The following is a 20,384-nucleotide window of genomic DNA, read 5'->3' as shown; positions in this document are numbered from 1 at the left end:
CTAACAAACCGCTTAAAGTTATAATAATCCCAAAATCCATTCGACCAAGCCTAGAATACAACACGATGGCCGAAAAGTCGTTTCATCCACTTTCATCACCACAAAAAACGCCATCGTACATGCAACTGAGAAAAACGCTCAGTCAAAACCGCCGAACCAACATTATCCGCGACAATTTCACTATCACCACATGGCTTCTGGTCGGCGGGTTGATCCAAGGCGTGGTTGTTGCTCTGTTGGGCTATCTTTCTCTCCTCCCAGCCGTCGCAGTTCTTGCTTACCGGTTCGGTAACAATCTTCTCATGGCCTTGGGCTGGACAAAGAACCGCTACCTCTCAAATGTACTTCTCACCAAATTTACGGCCCAAATGCCTCGCTCGGACGGATCCTTTGGCTCGACCTTTGCCGAGCGACCCCTCGTCGTATTCTTGATAGGAGCGAAGTCCAGTCACCCCCTTGGAACCTTCGATCCTGTGTTTTTAAAATTGGCCGACTACTTCTCTAAAATGGTACGGGAGCTCCGAGAGACTGCCGAGGAGTCCGGGTACCTAGGCTCCTCGGCCTGGATCAGTACAGAGGACACAACAAGTAATGAGCTTATGAACGTGATGTACTTCCGGGATTTCGAGTCGCTGCACAAATACGCCCACGGGCCGTTACACATTAAGGGAGTGAAATATTGGTCGAGCGTCGTGAATGACACTCCCCATGTCTCTATATTTCATGAGACATATGTCGTACCACAGGGCCGATGGGAAAATATCTATGTGAACAGCAGGCCGACGGGGCTAGGCGCTGCTTCTTTCCCGGTTCGTTCGGCCCAGGGCAAAACGGAGACGGAGTGGATGAGCCCGATTGTTGACGCACGGGCGGGAGCGCTACGGGGTATGGAAGGGAGAATACAGTCAGATTACCTGGAAGGCTTTGAGGAGAAGAAAAGCAAGGTGTGGGACCAGACATACAATGTAAACTATGGGAACGCCTAACGCTAAGCATCGATACCTGCTGTGAAGGCAACATGGATGGGCATTTATTAGATTTCAAAATCCAATTAGTATCTTTGACTTTTATCTGACGTACAGCACCTCCTCAATTTTGTGGGATGGGTACATATTTGCGGAGCGGGACGGAACCATCGCAGACAATTGCACTTCTGTCAGGAAGCTTGAAACGAAGCCAATCCCAATGGGAATATCTCAGTCCAAGCGGGGGTCAATATATTTTTCAGGATTGGGGGATTGCACCACATCAGTGTGAAGTGTAGGAGATGGCATTGATTTGGGTATAATAACTCCGCATTGAATCTCGCCATAAACAAGACATCTGTGTGTTCTCCAAGATATCCTGCGATAACCGTATCAAAATAAGCTCCAAGCGGGATGACGTCATGGTGAATTGTGCAGGCTTGATCAGAAATGGTTTTGCAGCGGATTTACATAAATAACTACTTGCTTTGAAACATCAAAATTTATATCAGCAAAATTGGAGTTCGACTCCCCTCAGCAGAACCCTATCCCATGCACAGTACATTCGTATAAAGGTATGTTAGTGTGGCTTCTTCTCCCAGTTCCTGCCGTGTGCTCTTCCCCTCACTCGCTACCCCTCATCTCCAAGCAACCCCGCGCCCCTTTCAACTGCCCAGGTGGGCTTCGGAGAAGGATGTTGAGCCGTCATTGCGCCGCATAATCGCTACGAAATTCTTAGTCATAAACTTGGTCTCGATCCTATATATGTCCGGCATTCCTCCTTGTGGCTTGCATTGCAGAGAGACAGGGAAGACGATCCTGAAAGCCCGTCAATTCGACAGACCTAATGACATTCCACACCATCCCGCACCACAGACAATACAATCAGTGAATCTCCACGCAGCATACGATACAGCATGTCCAATATCAACCTCACAACTCTCGATGTAAAGTATCTTCCTTGGAAAAAGGTACCGGTGAACAGGTGATTAACCTATTCCGCCCAGATCTCCGAACATCCTAACCTCCCCACCTCATCCGCAGTGCTCTTCAAAGCCAAAGCCGACAAGAGGCTCTCTTTCGAGAAAATCGCATCCCACATTGGCCGGAATGAAGTAGCCACCGCAGCTATCTTCTACGGACAAGCAAAAGCCTCCGCAGAAGATATTGACAAGTTGGCCGAGGTCCTTGGCATTAACTATGGCCAGTTGGAGTTCCTTCTGAGCGGGTTCCCGGACCGGGGCAAATCCGTCCCCTTCCCACCTAAGGACCCCTTGATCTATCGTCTGTATGAGATTGTGCAGAATTACGGGTATGCATATAAAGCGGTGATGAATGAGAAGTTTGGAGATGGAATTATGAGTGCGATTTCGTTCTCGACCAAGGTTGAGAAGGAGACTGATAAGGATGGAAATGATTGGGCAGTCGTGACGTGGAGGGGGAAGTGGTATGTGCAATTCTATTATCATTTTTTATACGTTTGTGGGACCTTTTTTTGGATCTATCCATTTCAGCCGTAGGATATAGAATGTGCTTTTTGAGCTGATTAATTCACTACGATAGGCTTCCGTATTCACGATTCTAAGCGGGATTTGAAATGGAAATGGGTAAATGGAGGACGGCGATATTATATAAAACCTTGATCCTATCTTCTATGCTGAAAAATATTCACCCTATTTCTTGATTTAAGGCTTTTAAGTCATCGCTAGGTAATAGTACGGATCACTAGCTGATAGGTACGCAAAATGCCAAATGAGAAATACTGCTTTGTTATTATCCATGATTAAACCGATAGGATGGGCAAACAAACATCGAAAAGAAATTTTGCTCAATATCAATTTCCGTTTATATGATACACCCATTTAATTATAACCCAGGTAGTGATAGTGAGCTGTGGGATGCTTCTCGCATTACTCATCAGATAAAACATTCACCTGCCGTCGAGGATCCCTGGCTCAGGTGAACAAGAAGCTATAAGAACACTATCTGCTTCCGTCTCGTTCTTCTTTATTCTTTACTTCTGTAAACATTATTTCTCCTCTCTTTCCCCAGCATCACCGAAGGATATAACCACCTCCCATCAACCAGCCAGCTAACGACAAAAACCCCCGACATGGACTCCAAAGAAGTCAGTCCTAGAATCGTCTGCACCTTTGACAATTGCAACCGTACCTTCGCTACTCAGAAGGAACTTCGAAAACACAAAATCCAGTTCATTGACCATGAATACTGTGCGCGTTGCGACCTGGACTTCGAAGATGAGAGGGAATTGTTCGCCCATAAACTCGAGAGCAACAGCCATATTGTCTGTCCTTGCTGCGGAGAAGAATTTAAAAGCGAGGGGGGCAAGAACACACATTTTACTCAGGTATGATGCTTTGCTGCTTGTGGTATCTATCGAGTTTTACTTAATCGGCTGTCATTTCCATTTCCTACCCACCGCTGTCATGCACATTGTCTATTACTACGATTCCATGTATTTCCTATAACCCCTGAAGACGCGCAACTCATACTTTAAACAGTTCCATAGGGCCAACCAAGAGATGGTCTGCCACTTCTGCTCTGCCAAGTTCAGCCGTGCCCATGCGTACATGTGTCATATAGAAAACGACCAGTGTCCGTCGTTCTCTGCAGAGCGGTATAGGGAACAGCGTGTCAAAAAGGAAGCTCTCAGGACCGTGATGTCCCGGGTCTTGGACCCTATTGGAAACGGCTTGGAGCTTCCTGGTTCATCTATCACTTCGAGCGTGGATGGTGGTACTGGCCTCTCTCTCCTAGATAGGCATGAAACGATGTCCACGCTGGATGCGAGCAGTAAGCCGGCCGCCACAGGGAGCAGTGGTGGATGGGACACGGCCTCTGTGCAACTCCGCGGTATGAGCCTCTGGCCAACCCTCGGAGAAGGGCAAGACGTGGAGATGGACCCGGAGGAGAGAGACTTCACGACGTATTCTGACGCCGGATTTTGCCGTGATGAGGAGGGATCTAGAAGCAGTTTCCGCACTAGCAACAGCGGCCAACAGATAACCCCGCGCGACAAAAAAGCCCTTTTGATCGATTTTGACGAGACGTCATCAAAGGCATCCGAGAAAACTTGGGGAACTTGGGAAAGCAAATTTGCCGCATCGCCTATTCCTCGGACAGGCGGGGCTGTCGAGAAACGCCAACAGGAACCATGGAGTCCTTCTAAGTTCTTCAGTCCCGCTATGGGCAAGTGGGTATGTGTATGTGATAAGGTATTTGATAGTGAGAAAGGATTCGAGAGCCACATTAAGTCTGGTATCCATATGGGTGGTGTTTTCCGGTATGAACATCTTCACCATCTGTAACCTATCCACTTATTTGGTTGTTTCCTGTCTCCCCCATATACACCTTTATGCACACCTGCCCCTTCGCTTCGCCCAACATTACCTCCTTGGGAAATTAAGAATAAGCCCTAACAAGAGTGCCTTTCTCATCCGTGTAGCTGTCCCGGGTGCTTGCGCATGTTTAAAACTAGCACAGCATTGACAGCGCACTGCGAATCCGCCACGGTGCGCTGCAAAGTGAATAAGGACGAGAACTATGCCCGCATAATGGATGAAATATCCGCCGGACTGATCGAGCCAGCCGGAGAGAATGAAGATGGCTCTATCAGGTATCGAACCGTTCTGCCATCTCAAACTGGAATTGATTGGAAGAAAGTTGTGTGGTAAGGGGGGACTTTGGCCAAACATGCGTGTGGATATTGAGAGTTAGAAGCTCGCACCCACCGTTTAGTAGATGGTTTATCGCTATCGATTCCGTATTCTCCGTTGACGCGAAACAAGAGATGAAAAAGCAACTTTGTGGTTTGGCTGGCGGGAAAAGTACTCGTAGATGGACATAGGAAAGGGAGGGTATGCGAAATTTATATGGCTCGTTCTAGGACGATGAGTGGCTGATGGAAGTTCCGAAATAGCGACTTAAATTAAATACGTTACTCAAATACTAGCATTTCTTATTTTCTAGGGGCTATAATAGGAGAAATAATCATTGGATGAGGTTGTTGATTTGACTTTGGACGCAAAAAATCCTTTCAATGACTATAGGAAGATGCTCAAGAAATTTATGAAATAATTGGTATTAATCCGCGTTGCTGTTTCAAGTGAATTCAATCTGATAGTTAATGCCGGCGAATTTTTGCTTTACTTTTATAGAACAGAATTGCTCCTGGGATTGAATCTTTGACTTGTCTATCCCCAATTGGGCAATCTAGAACATTACAAAAAGTTTTACATCATGCCTGTTTCTTTTTATCCACCAAATATAACTACAAAATCTACTCAAAGATTGAGTCTTCCAATTGGCATTTTGTAAATACCGATATACCATTACCTCCTCTCCAATTATAAATATTCAATTCTTTCACAAAAAGGACAGTCCGCAAGATAGTGCTATTACTAGCATTTAACTCCCGATTCCGCGAACCAAGACCGGCAAGCAAACAATACAACAGCGCTTAAGCCTTGGTTGTAACAAGAAAGCAAATCCATATCCCGCTACGCCTTGATCTCACTGAGCCCTTCATAGGAGGGGAAAAGATCCCTCCCTGGAAGTCAGGCCATGGCACCGGCCGACTCCTCCGCACCACAATCATCCTCCAGTACCACCACTACAGCAACCCATCCCGTCCGCGATCGCAAAGCCGACTATGAGAAATTCAAAAACTTCGCCGCTTATACCTTCCTATTTGCATCACCCGTTTTCATCGCTCTGCCGCCGCGCAAACTAGACTTTTACACCTTCAGCCTTGGCGCTGCGTTCCTCGTGTCCGCAAATCGCATCTCCTCCATTCACACAGGGAGCAGTATAGTCGGACAGCTCCGGTCGCGCACAGTCGGCGAGAACCGGCCGACTGTGTTCCGCGACCTGCCTACGCCGCAGGCAGAGGCGATGCAGGCACAGCTGCGCGCTGTGCGGGAGGCTGAGATGCGGGAAGGGAATATTGTAGGTCAGGAGCTGGAGAGGTGGAAGCAGAGACAAGCGGAGGAGAAGGAGATGAGTATTGTGCAAAAGGTGTGGATGGGTGGGGAGAGGGAAGGGTGGAAGGAACGGAGGCGCAGGGAAGAGCAGAAGGCACTAGAGGAAGGGAAGGGGTATGGAGATTTGATCAAGGAACATATTTGGGATGTGGTGACTTGGGGCCAGAAGGATGGTGAGTTGGGTGAAGAGGATGAGGTAAAAAGTGGAGGCGGAACGGAAAAGGGAAGTAGGAGCAGATGAATATTTGGATTTTCTTGCGGGGTGTGAACCTTTAAGGTGATTTTTCAGGTTATGTCTCTCATTGTCCATCCAGAGGGGATTCGCTAGACGATGCGCTGCTACGATTGTCAAATCCCAACCATCGGGTCGTTTTCCTCGTCGTGTTCTGACATCTCTTCAGCCTTATCGTCACAAGAGCTAGACATGGAGTTTCGGAGATTCTCATTTTGGAAAGGGCTCGAAACTACTTCTGTAAGCTGAGAGGTCGACTTCGAGTCCTTTTGACGAGTGGGAGAAGCATGAAGAGGCGAAGATCGTATGTGTACAAACATGTACTATTCCGCTTTCTCAATTGCTGGATCTGGTTATCATGGTACCTCAAGCTCACAGAGCATCCGTGGCTCTTCTCCTATCCCCCTAAGCAGCAGAGTACTATATCCACTCTTCGAACTGCGACGTCTCCAACATGATGATCCTTATTTTGACTCTGTTTGTCTTTTATTCATCCGCCTACTGTAAAAGTATTGATGTGTGGAAAGTGGTAAAAGGAAATTGTGGTGGAAAAGAGATGGCTACACTTTGATGATGAAAGTTACGTGCACTCTCATCTCCCTGGGCACCAGAGCAATGTGTGATACTCGACCGAGATAACCCCCAATGTACGATAGGATTAGTTGGCCACCTCTTTTTCAAGTATTTTTACAATATTACGCGCATGGGACTCTTTAGGACCCGCGCCTTTTGACTTCTTGCCATCCATACAAAGGATACAAAATTCTTGGATCATTCATTGCTCCGACTACCGATTTGACAGTACTGACATCCAGTATGAAAAGCAAAGAAGGAAGTCCATTCTGCAAAATTTCCCTTAAGTTACAATTTAGAAAAGGGTGAAAAACATCCCAGCCACCAGAGTTTCTAAATATTGCAAAACAAGCGCGTTCTGTACAAGATGATTGCAAGTTGTGAGGAATACAAGGAAAGGAGAAAAAAACAATTGAACATCCCTGTAAAATCAATTCCAAACCCAGCAGTGCAATTTAGCGTTTGCAAGGTGGCCCGGCGATTTCTCACGTTGTCCAACCCAAGCAGCCTTAGCCCCTCCAAAATCCAGTTCTCACAATAAAACAAAAACTGGATCAGCGAAAGCGAACGAAACATACGATAGCGGGCCATAAATAAAAATAGGGAACCACCACATTTATCCTTCTCAAATTCTTAGTGCAAAACTCTTGCTCTCTTTCTCTAAAAGTTTAACATAGCTCATGCGCTTGACGGGCATGGCTTCCTGTGTTATGCACAACCCATTTTTCAATGCGTCGGGACCTTCGATCAGTTCCCTCGTAAACTGTTTAAGCGATGCGGTAAGCGGGTTTTTGTATTTCTTTGTGATTCGGCTTTCAGAGCCAACGTGCGGATTCTCTCGACCGCATTCACCATGTTGAGGACGATGCGGAGAATTTCCTCGAGAGGAATTTCTTGGTTGATGACCAATCTTTTTGGGAGGAGTGGTTGGAGGTGCTGGACCACATGTTGGGCGAGTTGGCGAGCTGGGGTTGTGAAAAGGCAGTGGAGGAGTTTTTGATGGGTGTGACTCCTGCAAACAGCTTTTGGGAGTCGGCATTTCTGACACTGCTTGACTTATATCGTCTGCCAAAGTGAGGCGTGGTTCTGCCACATTCTTAAAGGACGCCAAGGTGAGGTCTATAAAGATGGTGGAAATATCGCAATGCTCTTTGTAAAGTGTATCGCAGCATGCCTGGTGGTATCTCTCCTTGGGAACGAGTGGCGGATTAAATGACATATTGAAGAAACTGGCATTGTCGTTTATAGTTTCGAAAATTGTGTCATTGAGTCCAATTTCTCCCAGCCCAGTATAGCCCGTTTCCAGACCTTCATGCACATCCATGTTTTCGATTGGTTTCGGCAAGTAGTCTCTGGGAGGAATTTCGATTGTACCACTGCTACAGAGACGACTGCGGTTCAGGCAACGATCAACCAACAGGAGGACAGTGCGCCAAGGGTTTATATTTACCCTAGGACAGCCTCCATGAAAAAATCTAAATCAGGGGTGTCAGTTCACTTGTCAATGATAACAAGAGGTAAATTGAATAGGAGGGAACACACACCCTCAACGACGATCTCGAAGTTGTTAATTTGGTTGCTTCCACCGTTGTGGGGTGACATATTGGAGAGTTTAAAAACGAAGGCTCATATATCCCTCCTTTGTGATGTTTAGATCGACAAGGTTTCAATAAGTTGCTGAATGTCCGCTGGAGCTTCGGAAAGATTGTGGTGAATCAAACAGGTTGGAATTCCACCACATTGGAGCTTCAGCTACCCGAGTATATCAACTAGGTAGAGTCTGATCCGCTGACACTTAAAAAGGCTGCTGGGATATTTGGCCGGCCGTTACCAAAGCTTAATCGTTCGAGGTTTTCTGAAAAATCAACAAAGTCGCTGGTGAGAGTTGTTGGGACAAGGTAAGAAGGCTAAGGTGAGTAGATTAATTGGCAAGACTCCGTTCAGTGTTGTAAGATATGGCGATATTTGAAGTTGCTCCGCTGGAAATTCGATGTAGAGAGATAAAAATGCCCCTGTGCCGGAAGATAGCCAGAAGTAAAGAAGCAGTATAAAAACGGGTTTGATATCTCGAGCTTCAAAGATGTAGGGAATAAAATGGGTGTTGGAGGAATTTGAGCCACCTTTTTGCAGAAGGAAGTCAAAATTGTGGCGAAGGCTTTCACGCAGAGAAGTATAAATACGCAAAGTAGGTCTGGGAAGCCAGAAACGAAAGGTATAAAGGGCCAAAATTACGTAACTCTATCGATTTGAGCAATGAGCGACGTACGGACATTGTAAGAAAGATGAAGAAAGGAAGGGACCAGCAGTAGATGAAGGGGATTTTATAGAAGAGGCTGGAAAGTTTGGTCAGATTTTGCCTCCAGCAAGAAAGCCTTAGAGAATGGTGTAAAAATGAGAACGGCGCATCATCACTTCGCCGCCAGCAGGGACGAACCTAGGTTAATCATTGCGGAGTAATAAAGTTCCACAGCACCTGTTTTCTGGAGTCCGTTAGCTCTTACAACTCGTAGGAGCTGTTATAAACTAGGCTCGGAAAGGAAAGTAAAGAGAGAAGGCGCGACGGACAGAGCGCCATCCCGTGCGAGGAGGGAAAACGAGAGCAGGACAGCTTGGAGAAGAAAGCGAGCAAGGGGTTGGCTTTCGTGGAATTGTCCATCACGGAATGGCTGAAGACAGAGAGTCCAATATAATATTGACATAATATAGACCAACATAGGATTAGGACAGTATAGGAATCATATACGCCGCTGTATATATTCCATACGAAGCTTGGATCGTGACTTCCTCGGCTTTTGTTCATTATTCCACCGTGGTTTCCCTCGTTGTCCTTTAAGATTTCATGGACATCGCCGATGGGTTTTCTTTTTTTCATGTCTCGGTATATGTACGTCTGTTGGACAAGTGGAAGAGAGCTCTTCTCCGTCCGCGCCATAATGCACCCTGGATCGTTTGGTTCGTTGCTGCGATGAGCGGTCGGGTCCAGACGCCCCAGAAGCTGACCCAGAGCTACTTCTTTTCCTCTTCTTTTCTCGTTTCTCCGCTCTACGTCGTCGGTTTTCTTCTTTTGCTTTAAGTCGCGCCTCGACCTCCGCCGAGATATCTTCAGTTTCGACGAAACGGTTTGAAGTGCTTGCACACGCGTTGTCCCCATCAACGGCCTCACCGTTTTCAGCTGAGCAAAACTTCTGCCGCTTCCTTGACGGCAAGGCAACAGTAATTTCGTCATTATTTCCAGTTCCGCCTTCATAATCCGATGTGCGTTTATTCCTACCCCCTAAATGCTGAGGGAGGGGACACGGTATAGGTCGCTTGTCAAACACAAACGGAGGGATCGGCGTCCCAGCAGCCGCGCTTGATCCATCATGAGAATGTCGAGTACTTCCATTCAGTGTAGCTGACTGTGAATTTGAAGGGTCGTGGCACACGAATGCTGCATCTTTATTCAGAGTCCTTTGCTCCTCGACCCTATTCAGAGATTTGCTCGAGAGGATCCTGGTTGCAGTACACTGCGGCATCTAATACGATTTCATATGTCAAAAAGTGTCGCCCTAACTCGAGGACTGGAACAGTGGCATTACAAATTCAATTCTGAGGTCGTCCAGCAGCCTGAGCAGCTCTTGCGTTCGATCCACCATTGACGACAGGACTCGGGCGGATGGGCTTTCTTGGACAACATGCTGCTTTACCATAAGACATATTTGGAGGTGTCGATTCAAATTTGACTCATGCTGCGAAAATATCTGAAAAGTGGCGAGCAATAGTAACTTGTCAGTGAGACCGTGTCATGTTCATGTGTGTGGGGACAGTCATTGTTTGCAGGCAGTTGGAACTCTGTGCTTACCTCAGGCCATGATACAAAATGACCACTCGACCGGGGATTCTGTGGTTCAGGCATTTCGCTGTCGAAGGGCTATAATGCGAATCGTTAACAATCCGTATTTTTCGTCAGCCATGACAGTGTTGCGGGCAGTTATCTGTGAGTTCAAGTCTGGTGGGATTCACGGTTGGAGTTGAAGTGAGGTCTGCACTGACCAATCAGCTGTAAGCGTGCTCGCTTTTCGGGAACCAGTTTAGCGCATGCTAAGCTCACGAATGTTCAGGGGTTCGTTACTATGTATGCACACAAGCGAGGGGTGGCATTGAAAAACTGAGCGAGCTTCTGACAGGATTTAGGATTCGACATTATCTCTGTTGAATTTATTTCTTCAGACGCGCATTCTCCCAAATATCTGATTCTTCCTACCAGTGACAATGACCAATGGCTGGAGAGCACTTGTAAAGATATATAGGTGTGGATATTGGTTTGCCGGATGTTTCCTGTGTGTAGAAACCCTTTCTATTGGGCTAAAAAAAAACATCTCCTATTGGCATCAGCAGGTAATGTAAGTGCGCATGCTCCTTCAACAGTAGTTCGAGTAAGTACAGCACAATCGCTACATCTATATGTATATACATGACCCCTCAGGTAGTAGGTAGTTCATCGATGTAATTAACCCATCCACTGCGTGCTCTGAACGACGTCAAACATTTTGTTTAGGTTTCATGTTTTCTAGAATGACAAAAAGAGGATATTGCAGGGGCAGAAAATTATGCACCATGAAAAGGTTAAGTTTAAATTAGCTTCAGGTGAGAATGTTAAACTAGCCGTTTGGGAAACAACAGATATGTCGTCATTTTTGCATATCATTAAATCAGTCACTACTTGATTTTTTGGGATGTGGGGTATAACGGTGCTTCCATCGGTGAGCATGTACAGTGCAATGGACCATTCATACACAGATACCTAATGGAGGACACGCAAGAATAGCAAGGTGGGCGAAAAAGAACATGATAAAAGTCTCGGAGGGGAGAAGCGCCAGTGATACTAAGGATATTGGGGATAGACGACTATGGAGCCATGATCAAAGATAATAACGGAAACGAACAAGGCAATACAGGTAAGAGAGAATAGAAAAATGTGCCATTACCATGAGATGTAGTCGTACAACAACAATACGACAATGATCATACAAACAAATAATAAGAAAACAGACGCGAAAAACCAGGGTCCCTACATATTTTCGACAACCTATACATGTCATAAAACCAAGCAAGTCATTCCCGCATGACATATTCCAAATGCGAATGCAGGCACATAACCAAGCGGCCAGTAAATAGAGAAATACACTACCGCCCATATCCAACTCGCTCACCAGGCCCCTAGGTCGTGATCAAAGCGCGCTAACTCCTTCTCAGCATCCTCAACATCCTTCTTCGCCTTCATTCGCATGTAGAATATCGGACAATCTCTGCTTGAGCAGATAACCTCACAGTGCAAACTGCCCTGACATCGCTGGCACTGCGTCCACAAGCGCCCGAACCTCACCTCCAGATCAGACACTTTAGTTAGAGTTTTGGTGTACAGCTCACCGAGCCGCGGGCGACAATCCTGACAAACCGCGCCGTCAGAGCCCTCTTTCCCGGTAAGGGGCTTCTTGCAACCCATACAGGTTTGCGTTTTCTTAGTGAATTTCATCAGGCCACCCAATGTCGGGGCTGCGACTGAGATGGATCGAGTGTGTTCTCCAGTGAGCAACTGACCGGCTTTCTTTTCGCCAAGGATGGGCTCGAAGATACGTGTGAGAGGTTTCGCGAGCTGATTGTCGAGGTAGTATTTCGTGTCTATTGGAATGTTGTTTTCGAGCACGTATATAGGGTCTTCCGATTTTTCATAATTCTTTGATCCTCCAGCACCTTTAACAATGACATATGCAACTCGATCACCCAGAGTTGGGGCAGAGCCGGCGTCGCGCTTCTTCATTCTCTCTGCCAGCTCGACGTGCGCTTGTTTCGCTGTATAATCCTTTTTAGAGAGGGCCTTCGTAATCACGAGTTTAGACATATCGATTTTGTTTTGGAGTAGATCAGATATCGTATCCTTCACATAACTATCGGGAAGAGATTAAAGGTTAATAAACCGCGCAAAGGGAATAAGAAAAAGAAAATAAAACTGGAGATTATACCTTTGGGCACCATCAACGTCCCGATCAATGAGTATTTTCCTGAGGACAGTTTCGATAACCGTCTGCACCATACGGCAGTTATCTCTGCGGACTGTTTCAATTCCCTTGGTATCCATTTTATCATACTTGTCTGGCCTGGTCCAATAGAGACCAGCATAGCGTTTCTTGTTGATGAGGAGGTATGGGAAATACACTTTCTCGAACTCCAATTTTATGGGATTAATGAACTTGGATGAAACATAATCAGCTGCTTCCTGGCCAAGTTTCATCGCCTCTGCAAGGTCTTTCATTCCAAACTTAACCATTACGGAGTCCGTATCACCGTACACAACTTTAGCATCGTGAGAATACCCGTTGGCGATGGTATATTTAGCCTCTACCTCTTCTTTAGTCTTCTCAATCATTTGGCGGCCGTAACTAGTCGTGCTACTGGCAATCGGCAAACATGGCAGTTTACCAACGGTTGCGCCAGTCAGTCCATAAACGCTGTTGGCGCTGATTTTAAGAGCAAGTTGTCGTCCGTTCAAGACAGCCTTTTTGAACGGATCCGTTTCCACTGCAAGCTCCTTCTTCGCACGCTTTCTCGCTCCAAGAAGTTCCTCCAGGATCTGAGTCAGGAGTCCTTTGCGGACTTTCGACGTGCAGAATCTATCCCCGTTTGGTGTCACGATATAGTCTTCTCCTTCTTTCATCTGGTGTGCGTCGATGGTTGACTTTTTTAAAAGAGTGGTGTAACAAAGGTTATGTGCTTGAATAATACTGGGATATAGAGACGCGAAATCAAGGGTAGCTATCGGAACATCGTAGAAATCTCTAATAGGCTCGATGACTGTTGCTCCTTCGTACTGTTCGCTAGTTGATTCGTTCCGTAAGTTGGGAATAACCAGTTGTTGTTCGAGAGCCTTACGGAATAGTTGACTGATAAACTTGACTTGTTGTCCACGGGAAAGGAGGAAATTGAAAGGCACGCCAGTAACTCTCGCCATTTCGGTATAATTGACAAGGCACATGAGTTTATCCATAAGTCGTTGGGGCAAGTATGCATCCTTCAAGCAGTAAACAGCCAACCGTCGCCTCGAATCCGGGGATCCATTGAAAAGTTCTGTTATCATTGTATGATGAACATCCTCTTTTTGTTCTCCTAAAAATTGCGCACATACCGAATTTAGGGTGTAGCTTCGCAGCTGATAATCCCGCTGAACAAGTTGAAGGAGGTCAAGCTGAATTCTACCGCTAATGTTAGTAGACTTGGATTCCCGATTTCCTATTTGCTTGCTTGAAAATCTTGCGTCCCCTACCCGAGAAGGGATATGTTTTAGTCTGGACCAGAAGTGAAATCCCGAACATTTGAGATGTTCTGCGCGCTTAAGAAGGTAGGGGAAATCGAAATTAGCAATATTGTATCCGATGATAACATCTGGATCAACTTCCACCAGGAAGTTCTTCCAAGCCATCAGCATTTTTTCTTCAGTGTCGAATTCCAAAAGTTGGGTATTGACAATCAAGCTACATGTGTCCAAAACAAACACATTTCGGATAAAAGGTTTTGATTCCCCATAACGTGTAACGACATTGGCGATTTGAATTACCGGGTCTTGATTGGCCTCGGGAAACACACCCTTGCGACCAGCACACTCAATATCGAAAGAAAGGATTCGGAGTGGTGCCATTTTTGCCCACTCGCCATCGTTGGGATGGGCAATGAGGTCACGGTAATGAATTGTAGCTTCTATTTGGCAATTTGACATCCGCTCGACCATCGGGAGGATTTGGTATTTGGAAGCCGGTGCTTCTACCCAAGACATGCCCGATATCTTCAAAACTAATTAGCCAGAGCAAACTCGAACAGAAAGAAAGTTGGAGAAAGTGAGGCCAGCAAAGGAATTCTTACTCCTGTATCAATCATAAACCGTAAAATATATTCTATATTATCAAAGGTCAATATCCCATCAGCATCGGCTCTCCACATTCCTCGATAATTCGCCTTGCCTGTTTCAATCAGCGTTCGCAATTTGTTGATATGTCGCGGATCAGTCACTGTGATCTTCAAATAGGGGCTTTTCTGGTTTCCCTGAAAGCCGAATAGGTTTTCTCGCATTACCATCTGTACTGAATGTATAGCTGGGTGATGGATCTCAATTTCGTGCTCGAGATATGCCTTGAATCCTTCACAGTCCGTTGGAGCAAACGAGACCGGGGCAGCCACATAGAGATAGTGCAGGAAATGCGTAACATGTAAGAGAACCGAATGGCCAGCCTAGTTAGATAAAAATAGGATCCCGTTAGAATGAAAAGAAAATTCATAAAGCCTTAAAATGAATTTACCTCAGTAACCCCGAAAAGCTTAACCGCGGGTTGCTTTCCGCCCCCTATAGTACCTTCCTCCGCTTCAATTTGCTGGAAGCAAAGATTGTCTCGCGATGCGTCAAAGTTATCCAAACTTGGCCGAGCCCACTGCTGGTCTTTCTCCGAGTTGTTTTCCTTCAGTCCTGAAATGTCCTGCGTCAGCTTCTCCAAGACTTCCTCCTCGAACTGGCTTTTCTGCTGCGATTGACGAGGGCCTGAGGAAATGAGTTTCCTGTTGCCAGTCTGCGAGGACGGTTTAATTCCGATAGTGGGCTGTTCAGCTTCGAGCTTCCGCTTCTTTGCGGTACTGGGTGACTTCGGCAGTACATTGTGACGGTTGATGGTAGCATCGCCGAGAACTCGTTTTTGAGGAGGTTTTAGCATAGTTGAGCTCATTGTGGAGGTCGTAGTGGAATCGTAATTATTTCCTGAAGCATATCCGGAAACGAGCTCGTTCACAGACGCCAGGTTTGCTTGGGATTGACTGAGGTGGTTGAATCTCCTACTACGCGTGCGGGAAGCTGCATGCCGGGATTAACACGCCTAATTGCCAATTAAGGACGCGTGAGTTTAAACCACGTGATAAATATCGCAGAGACGCGTTGTCTTTGGAAAAAAGGAACGAAAATTGTGTCTTGTCCGATCAAAATGTGAATTAAAAATTTAACATTTATGTCGAGATGTACACCCTTCTATGAATTATTCTACTTTATTTAACCCTGCAACACCTGCTTCTGGTAAATCATTTCATGGACAAATGTGTCGAGTCTGGCATCCCCTAATCGTGCAAAACAAAAAACGAAGTCAGACTAGGGATCCGTATATATAGAGCGGACAACTATTGAAAAGACATTGAAGCTAAGGGCTATGGGTGATCTTGGGATTATTGATAAAAGTAGCAAAACGGCCCATCGATTGTGCTCATAACCTCTCGTACAGGCACTGGCGGTGCAAGTGGTCCCACATCGATGATGTCGTCCAAAGTTCCATTCCTGGTAGGAGGTATATTGGCGAGTGTAAGTGTTCCATAGATTGCATTCCGTCGTTTCTCGATATCTAACCACTGCCAGATCGACCAGAGGCGGTCAATTTGGCCGTGATGCAGGAAAAACGCTGGTTCTTGAGGGCTAGAATAAAAGTCTGAGTCTGGAGGATAACGATGTTAGTTTCTCTAGAGCATCGGAAAATATGGGGTGGGAGAGTACTACACATACGTTGTCCAGTCATCCCACCCAAAAACGTGTGCCCACCGCCATGCACCCCGAAGAAGTTCAGCGGAAAATCTTTCTGGTCTTCATTGCCTGGCGCCCCGGCAAGACGAGATTGAAACTCATCAATGTCCCTGCTCTCCTCGATAGTCCACGTCGACCAGTTGAAAGAGGTGTAGTGCTGGCCTATGAATGGGTTCATGTCGCGCATCAGACATCTGGGATTGTAGCGCAATGGATTGGTTAGGTCGCCCCCGGGCATTCCAACTGGGCCTAAATTGGTGGTCATGTCTGAAAAGGGACCAAACGTGACGCATCCTCCCCCAGTTCCAGCTGGAAACTCGCGACCCTCTACTTTTGGAAATGGTGGCGGAGGCGGTAGGCGGTACGTTGGGTCTCGTTCTGCCAATGGAGCACCATTACTCCCAAAACTATAAGGCGAGCCATCAAAGAGAGCAGATTTTTGCGGATCATAGACGTCGTATCCCCACTCCCAATAACTGTTGAAAGGTCAAAACATGGGTACATACATCCCCAATGGGCCACAAGTTAGGTGAGATTGAGGCATTCTTACGGGCTAATCCCATGATATCCACATTCCTCCCTAAGAGCCTTCTCATATGCCCAGACGAAGTACCGATGCCAGGCGAGGAAGTTGAACTAGAAACTATAAGCACTTGGATACTATGAGACGGTGCACATATACCAAAAACCTACATTTCCGTGGATGAATGGGGTTTTGGTAATATGAACGACAGCGAACGAGTCAAAAAGATTTTTGGAGCCTGGTGCTTCTTCCTCCGTAAACAATGATGGCTTGGATTGAAGACAATACACAGCTTCAATGTATTTCCTCCTTTCTGCTTTGGACAAGAACCGCCTAGGCAAAGAAACATTAGGTTTTTCAAATCAGCGTGTGAATTGTTTTAGAAGGAATTGTGTTAACTCACCATTCCTTCCGAATAGTTAATGTACTCGGCGTACATAGGCGATGATTCTTTTTCCCACGGTCATCAATTCGATAGTCGTCACAGTCGTGGCCGTTGTTACAAGCTCTTGCCTTCTCATCCTGGCGAGTATCTCGACGTCCTCTCAGTGCTTCATAGAGTTGATGGCTTGCGTTTGTTTGCAGCTGAAGCAGGCATGCCCCGGTGTCAATGAGATCTTGCCTGTTTTTACCCCATTCGTCGGACCCTCCCAAGGTCCCAATTATCATAATACTCCAAAATGATATGAGAGAGGCCAGAAAATGTTGCCTCATGATTGGTGACTGAAGAGTTGAAATTCTATGGGCAAACAGACTGAATGGGCATAACGCTTAGCACAAGATAGAAAATGCTAATGGGATACTCGAATGAGAAAGAAAAGTCACATAAAACGAAGGGAAACGAATGATCTGGCAGGGACGGAAAACTAGAGAGTGACGTAAATAGAAACATAAATATCAAGGACGTTGGGCTACTTTTACTCTCAGCAATCCTCAATGAATGAGCACGTTACTTGACCCGAGATGCGCACCGATTAGGCTTATTTAACAGAACCTAGCGTGGCAATGCGTCAAACACAGCTCTGACCCCAATTTCCCAACACCTTGAGCAGATTGTTGTGAGAGGGCAGTGAATTGATGAATGAAGAAAGACATTGAGACAGAGGCCTGAGCGTTCCTCTTGAGAATGTCGTTGTGACACTAATGGTATAGAGGACGCCCGATGTTGATTCGATCATGACCGGAAAAATGAGTGACCAATTCTGTAACGTCTCACGGGACAATAGCTGTAGGCTAGATGCAGCTTTAGTAAGTGAAAATGATTTCACGATGGCAAAATCTGTAGGATATCAATCTCGAGGGGAGCAATTGTCAATGAGATCGGTGCCCATGATGCAAGACTGTTCCAGATAGTCTTGGTCCAGTGAGCAGGACTGAGTTTCGCCTCAGCATGCAGGTGATTTGATACTGTATTAATGTAATAATGCAAGACATGAAGGGGTTAGCAGAAGAAGTGCCATGAGACTTTTTTTTTTTTTTTCCCCACAATCTGTGGAGTAGGTAGAGCGAGTCGCAAAACTTACCAATCATGGAACAAGGAAACATATGTAATAAAACGCTGGTAAGTGCCATTATTTGGTAATTTGGTAAGTAGAACGAACAAGAAAATGGGCGTCTACCAAGCCCTTGCTCAAGAACGAAGGTGAGCAGAGCCATGTATTGGCTGCAAAGAATTTAAACTGGGCTCGTGGTGTAATAATGACTAGCAAAGTTTGTCGAAACTTCAACCGTCTCCTCCTTTGCAGGTAAAAAATAACGTACTTGCCGGGGCGGGATGTGGGAGCACAAAAAGCCCAAAATTTGGTGTAACCCGATCTGCATGAAAGAGTGGAACAACACGAAATGTCGGCAATGTGGAGTGCCTTAAAATTAAACACAATCGAGTGACAAAGCATACAAGTAACACCTTGTCGTTATATTATAGGATGGCCCCTGAAGCTCTTCTATGAAACTTCATGATGGAAGGCAATGTGGCCGGTAAAACCCTCGGTTGATAAATTGGTACCAATCCTCCAGTAGACGGGAGCGGATATGTCAAAATGTTAGGTATCTATCTGTCCCAACATTCTGGAATCCAAAGCCATACCTAACGCCGGCCTTGTCAGAGAGTCACTTTATTTATTCAGTAGGGTATCACAGCAGGTCAAGTGAGACAAAATAAGGGCATGAAAGTTCTCCATGTCCAACGGGTGTTCATGGACATATGAAAATCCTAACAATCATTGAAGTTTTCAAAGTTGACGGATGCTTCAGAACAATTTGGTCTTGAAGACATGAAGAGCTTGGAAATCGCAAATAATGAGGCATACAGTTCATTGGGAACTAAACAAAGCCAAGCATCCGATCCAACACATCAACATGCTGCATTGTTCTCAGATACTTTATCATTCCGTCCAGGTTCAGGTTGAACAGTCATATGTTGCACGTAAAATCGCAAACCCCAATACTCGCATAAACCATATGCGGAACCAATTGCCATTTTCCAGTTCTCTTGACTGACTGAAGAAATTCACTCTAATGAAGCTTGTCACTTGCCATGCATGTCTGAGACTAGGCAAATCCGGGGGAATAGAACCTCCCGAGGACTGGAGTGGTTGAAACGTTCTGTCCATGCATGAGGTTTTTTGATCGAACCATTAAATGGCAAGGCTTGTGAAATTAAAGCTTTAGGGGGGGGGGGGGGGTGTTCCAAACGCGTTCACTTAGTTAGATAGATACGATGTAGTACCCGAATTCGATGACGGCTGTCTCAGAGAATCAATGGTAGATCCCTTTCCGATCCATGAACAGCTTCCGCATCTAGGATACGGCTATCCTTCATTATATGGTAATCATGGCTTCAAGGTTGTCATAATTACAAAACCTTGTGATCAATCCCTTTGGAATTTCGTTCGCTGACAAATGAAGTATCATTCCTGTCTCGGGATCGAAGCAACATTGGAAGTAATCGAATAAACGAATCGAACGGAAGTTGCCTAAATAGACATGCATATGCATTCTCGCAGGCCTTCAATGCCAGGAGGAGTGAGTCGATAAATTTCCTGATTGAGCAAATTGGTTGCGATTTCATCATGTGACGATCAGCCAATCATACGTGTTTATACCTCCTTGGTATTTCGAGGTATTCCACCAGCTAATTATTGCGTGGAATTACTTTGATGTGCGTATTACGTAACCAAACACTGGCGGCTTGGCACATTCTTCTCTGGACGACTTCGGCGGAAATTTTGGATCTCTATTTCCACTGAGAAAGTCATATCCGCGCATAGATTGTTCAGAGAGCTTTTATGCGTCTTCTTAAGATGTTTAAAGCTTTTTTTTCCTCCGGTACTTAGCTATACATGGTGTCCAGGATCTAGGCGAGCGGTTGCTGCTAAGCCATCTTGGCCAATGATTTGCTCTAGAGGATTTGATTATGCTTTGAATGTTATGTCCATGACTTTCTTTACTACGACCATTCATGCGTATGATCTGATACGTACGCAGAAGTGAGAAAAGTAATTACACC

General features: G+C 45.8%; 8 protein-coding genes across 8 annotated transcripts; 4 read left to right on the top strand and 4 right to left on the bottom strand.

Annotated features, from left to right (window-relative positions):
• Positions 1 to 65: 65 nt before the first annotated feature.
• HCBG_07474 (uncharacterized protein) lies at positions 66 to 986 on the top strand (the record flags this gene model as incomplete). Its single annotated transcript, XM_045434523.1, has 1 exon — positions 66 to 986. One exon carries the CDS (start codon positions 66 to 68, stop codon positions 984 to 986), a length of 921 nt encoding a protein of 306 aa, XP_045284730.1.
• An 896-nt stretch (positions 987 to 1,882) lies between these two features.
• HCBG_07473 (cyanate hydratase) lies at positions 1,883 to 2,631 on the top strand (the record flags this gene model as incomplete). Its single annotated transcript, XM_045434522.1, has 3 exons — positions 1,883 to 1,912; positions 1,973 to 2,412; positions 2,529 to 2,631. 3 exons carry the CDS (start codon positions 1,883 to 1,885, stop codon positions 2,548 to 2,550), a joined length of 492 nt encoding a protein of 163 aa, XP_045284729.1.
• A 447-nt stretch (positions 2,632 to 3,078) lies between these two features.
• Positions 3,079 to 4,660, top strand: HCBG_07472 (uncharacterized protein; the record flags this gene model as incomplete). Its single annotated transcript, XM_045434521.1, is given in 4 exon segments — positions 3,079 to 3,333; positions 3,488 to 4,183; positions 4,202 to 4,269; positions 4,432 to 4,660. 4 exon segments carry the CDS (start codon positions 3,079 to 3,081, stop codon positions 4,658 to 4,660), a joined length of 1,248 nt encoding a protein of 415 aa, XP_045284728.1.
• Positions 4,661 to 5,258: 598 nt separating this feature from the next.
• HCBG_07471 (uncharacterized protein) lies at positions 5,259 to 6,209 on the top strand (the record flags this gene model as incomplete). Its single annotated transcript, XM_045434520.1, has 1 exon — positions 5,259 to 6,209. One exon carries the CDS (start codon positions 5,550 to 5,552, stop codon positions 6,207 to 6,209), a length of 660 nt encoding a protein of 219 aa, XP_045284727.1.
• A 1,189-nt stretch (positions 6,210 to 7,398) lies between these two features.
• On the bottom strand, positions 7,399 to 8,375 carry HCBG_07470 (uncharacterized protein; the record flags this gene model as incomplete). The annotated part of the gene is made up of 3 exons (XM_045434519.1): positions 7,399 to 8,152; positions 8,224 to 8,248; positions 8,318 to 8,375. 3 exons carry the CDS (start codon positions 8,373 to 8,375, stop codon positions 7,399 to 7,401), a joined length of 837 nt encoding a protein of 278 aa, XP_045284726.1.
• Positions 8,376 to 9,119: 744 nt separating this feature from the next.
• HCBG_07469 (uncharacterized protein) lies at positions 9,120 to 10,668 on the bottom strand (the record flags this gene model as incomplete). Its single annotated transcript, XM_045434518.1, has 5 exons — positions 9,120 to 9,145; positions 9,208 to 9,253; positions 9,662 to 10,288; positions 10,352 to 10,513; positions 10,615 to 10,668. The coding sequence occupies 5 exons, from the start codon at positions 10,666 to 10,668 to the stop codon at positions 9,120 to 9,122; spliced, it is 915 nt and encodes a 304-aa protein (XP_045284725.1).
• Positions 10,669 to 11,961: 1,293 nt separating this feature from the next.
• Positions 11,962 to 15,517, bottom strand: HCBG_07468 (DNA polymerase delta catalytic subunit; the record flags this gene model as incomplete). The annotated part of the gene is made up of 4 exons (XM_045434517.1): positions 11,962 to 12,700; positions 12,776 to 14,589; positions 14,667 to 15,032; positions 15,101 to 15,517. The coding sequence occupies 4 exons, from the start codon at positions 15,515 to 15,517 to the stop codon at positions 11,962 to 11,964; spliced, it is 3,336 nt and encodes a 1,111-aa protein (XP_045284724.1).
• Positions 15,518 to 16,004: 487 nt separating this feature from the next.
• Positions 16,005 to 17,590, bottom strand: HCBG_07467 (tyrosinase central domain-containing protein; the record flags this gene model as incomplete). The annotated part of the gene is made up of 5 exons (XM_045434516.1): positions 16,005 to 16,267; positions 16,336 to 16,829; positions 16,904 to 16,989; positions 17,047 to 17,209; positions 17,280 to 17,590. The coding sequence occupies 5 exons, from the start codon at positions 17,588 to 17,590 to the stop codon at positions 16,005 to 16,007; spliced, it is 1,317 nt and encodes a 438-aa protein (XP_045284723.1).
• Between the last annotated feature and the right edge of the window lie 2,794 nt (positions 17,591 to 20,384).

This window comes from Histoplasma capsulatum (genome assembly GCF_000150115.1).
Source record: "Histoplasma capsulatum G186AR genomic scaffold supercont2.12, whole genome shotgun sequence".
NCBI classification, from domain to species: Eukaryota; Fungi; Ascomycota; class Eurotiomycetes; order Onygenales; family Ajellomycetaceae; genus Histoplasma; species Histoplasma capsulatum.
Note: the sequence above shows the minus strand (reverse complement) of the source record. Positions and strands in the feature narration are given on the sequence as shown.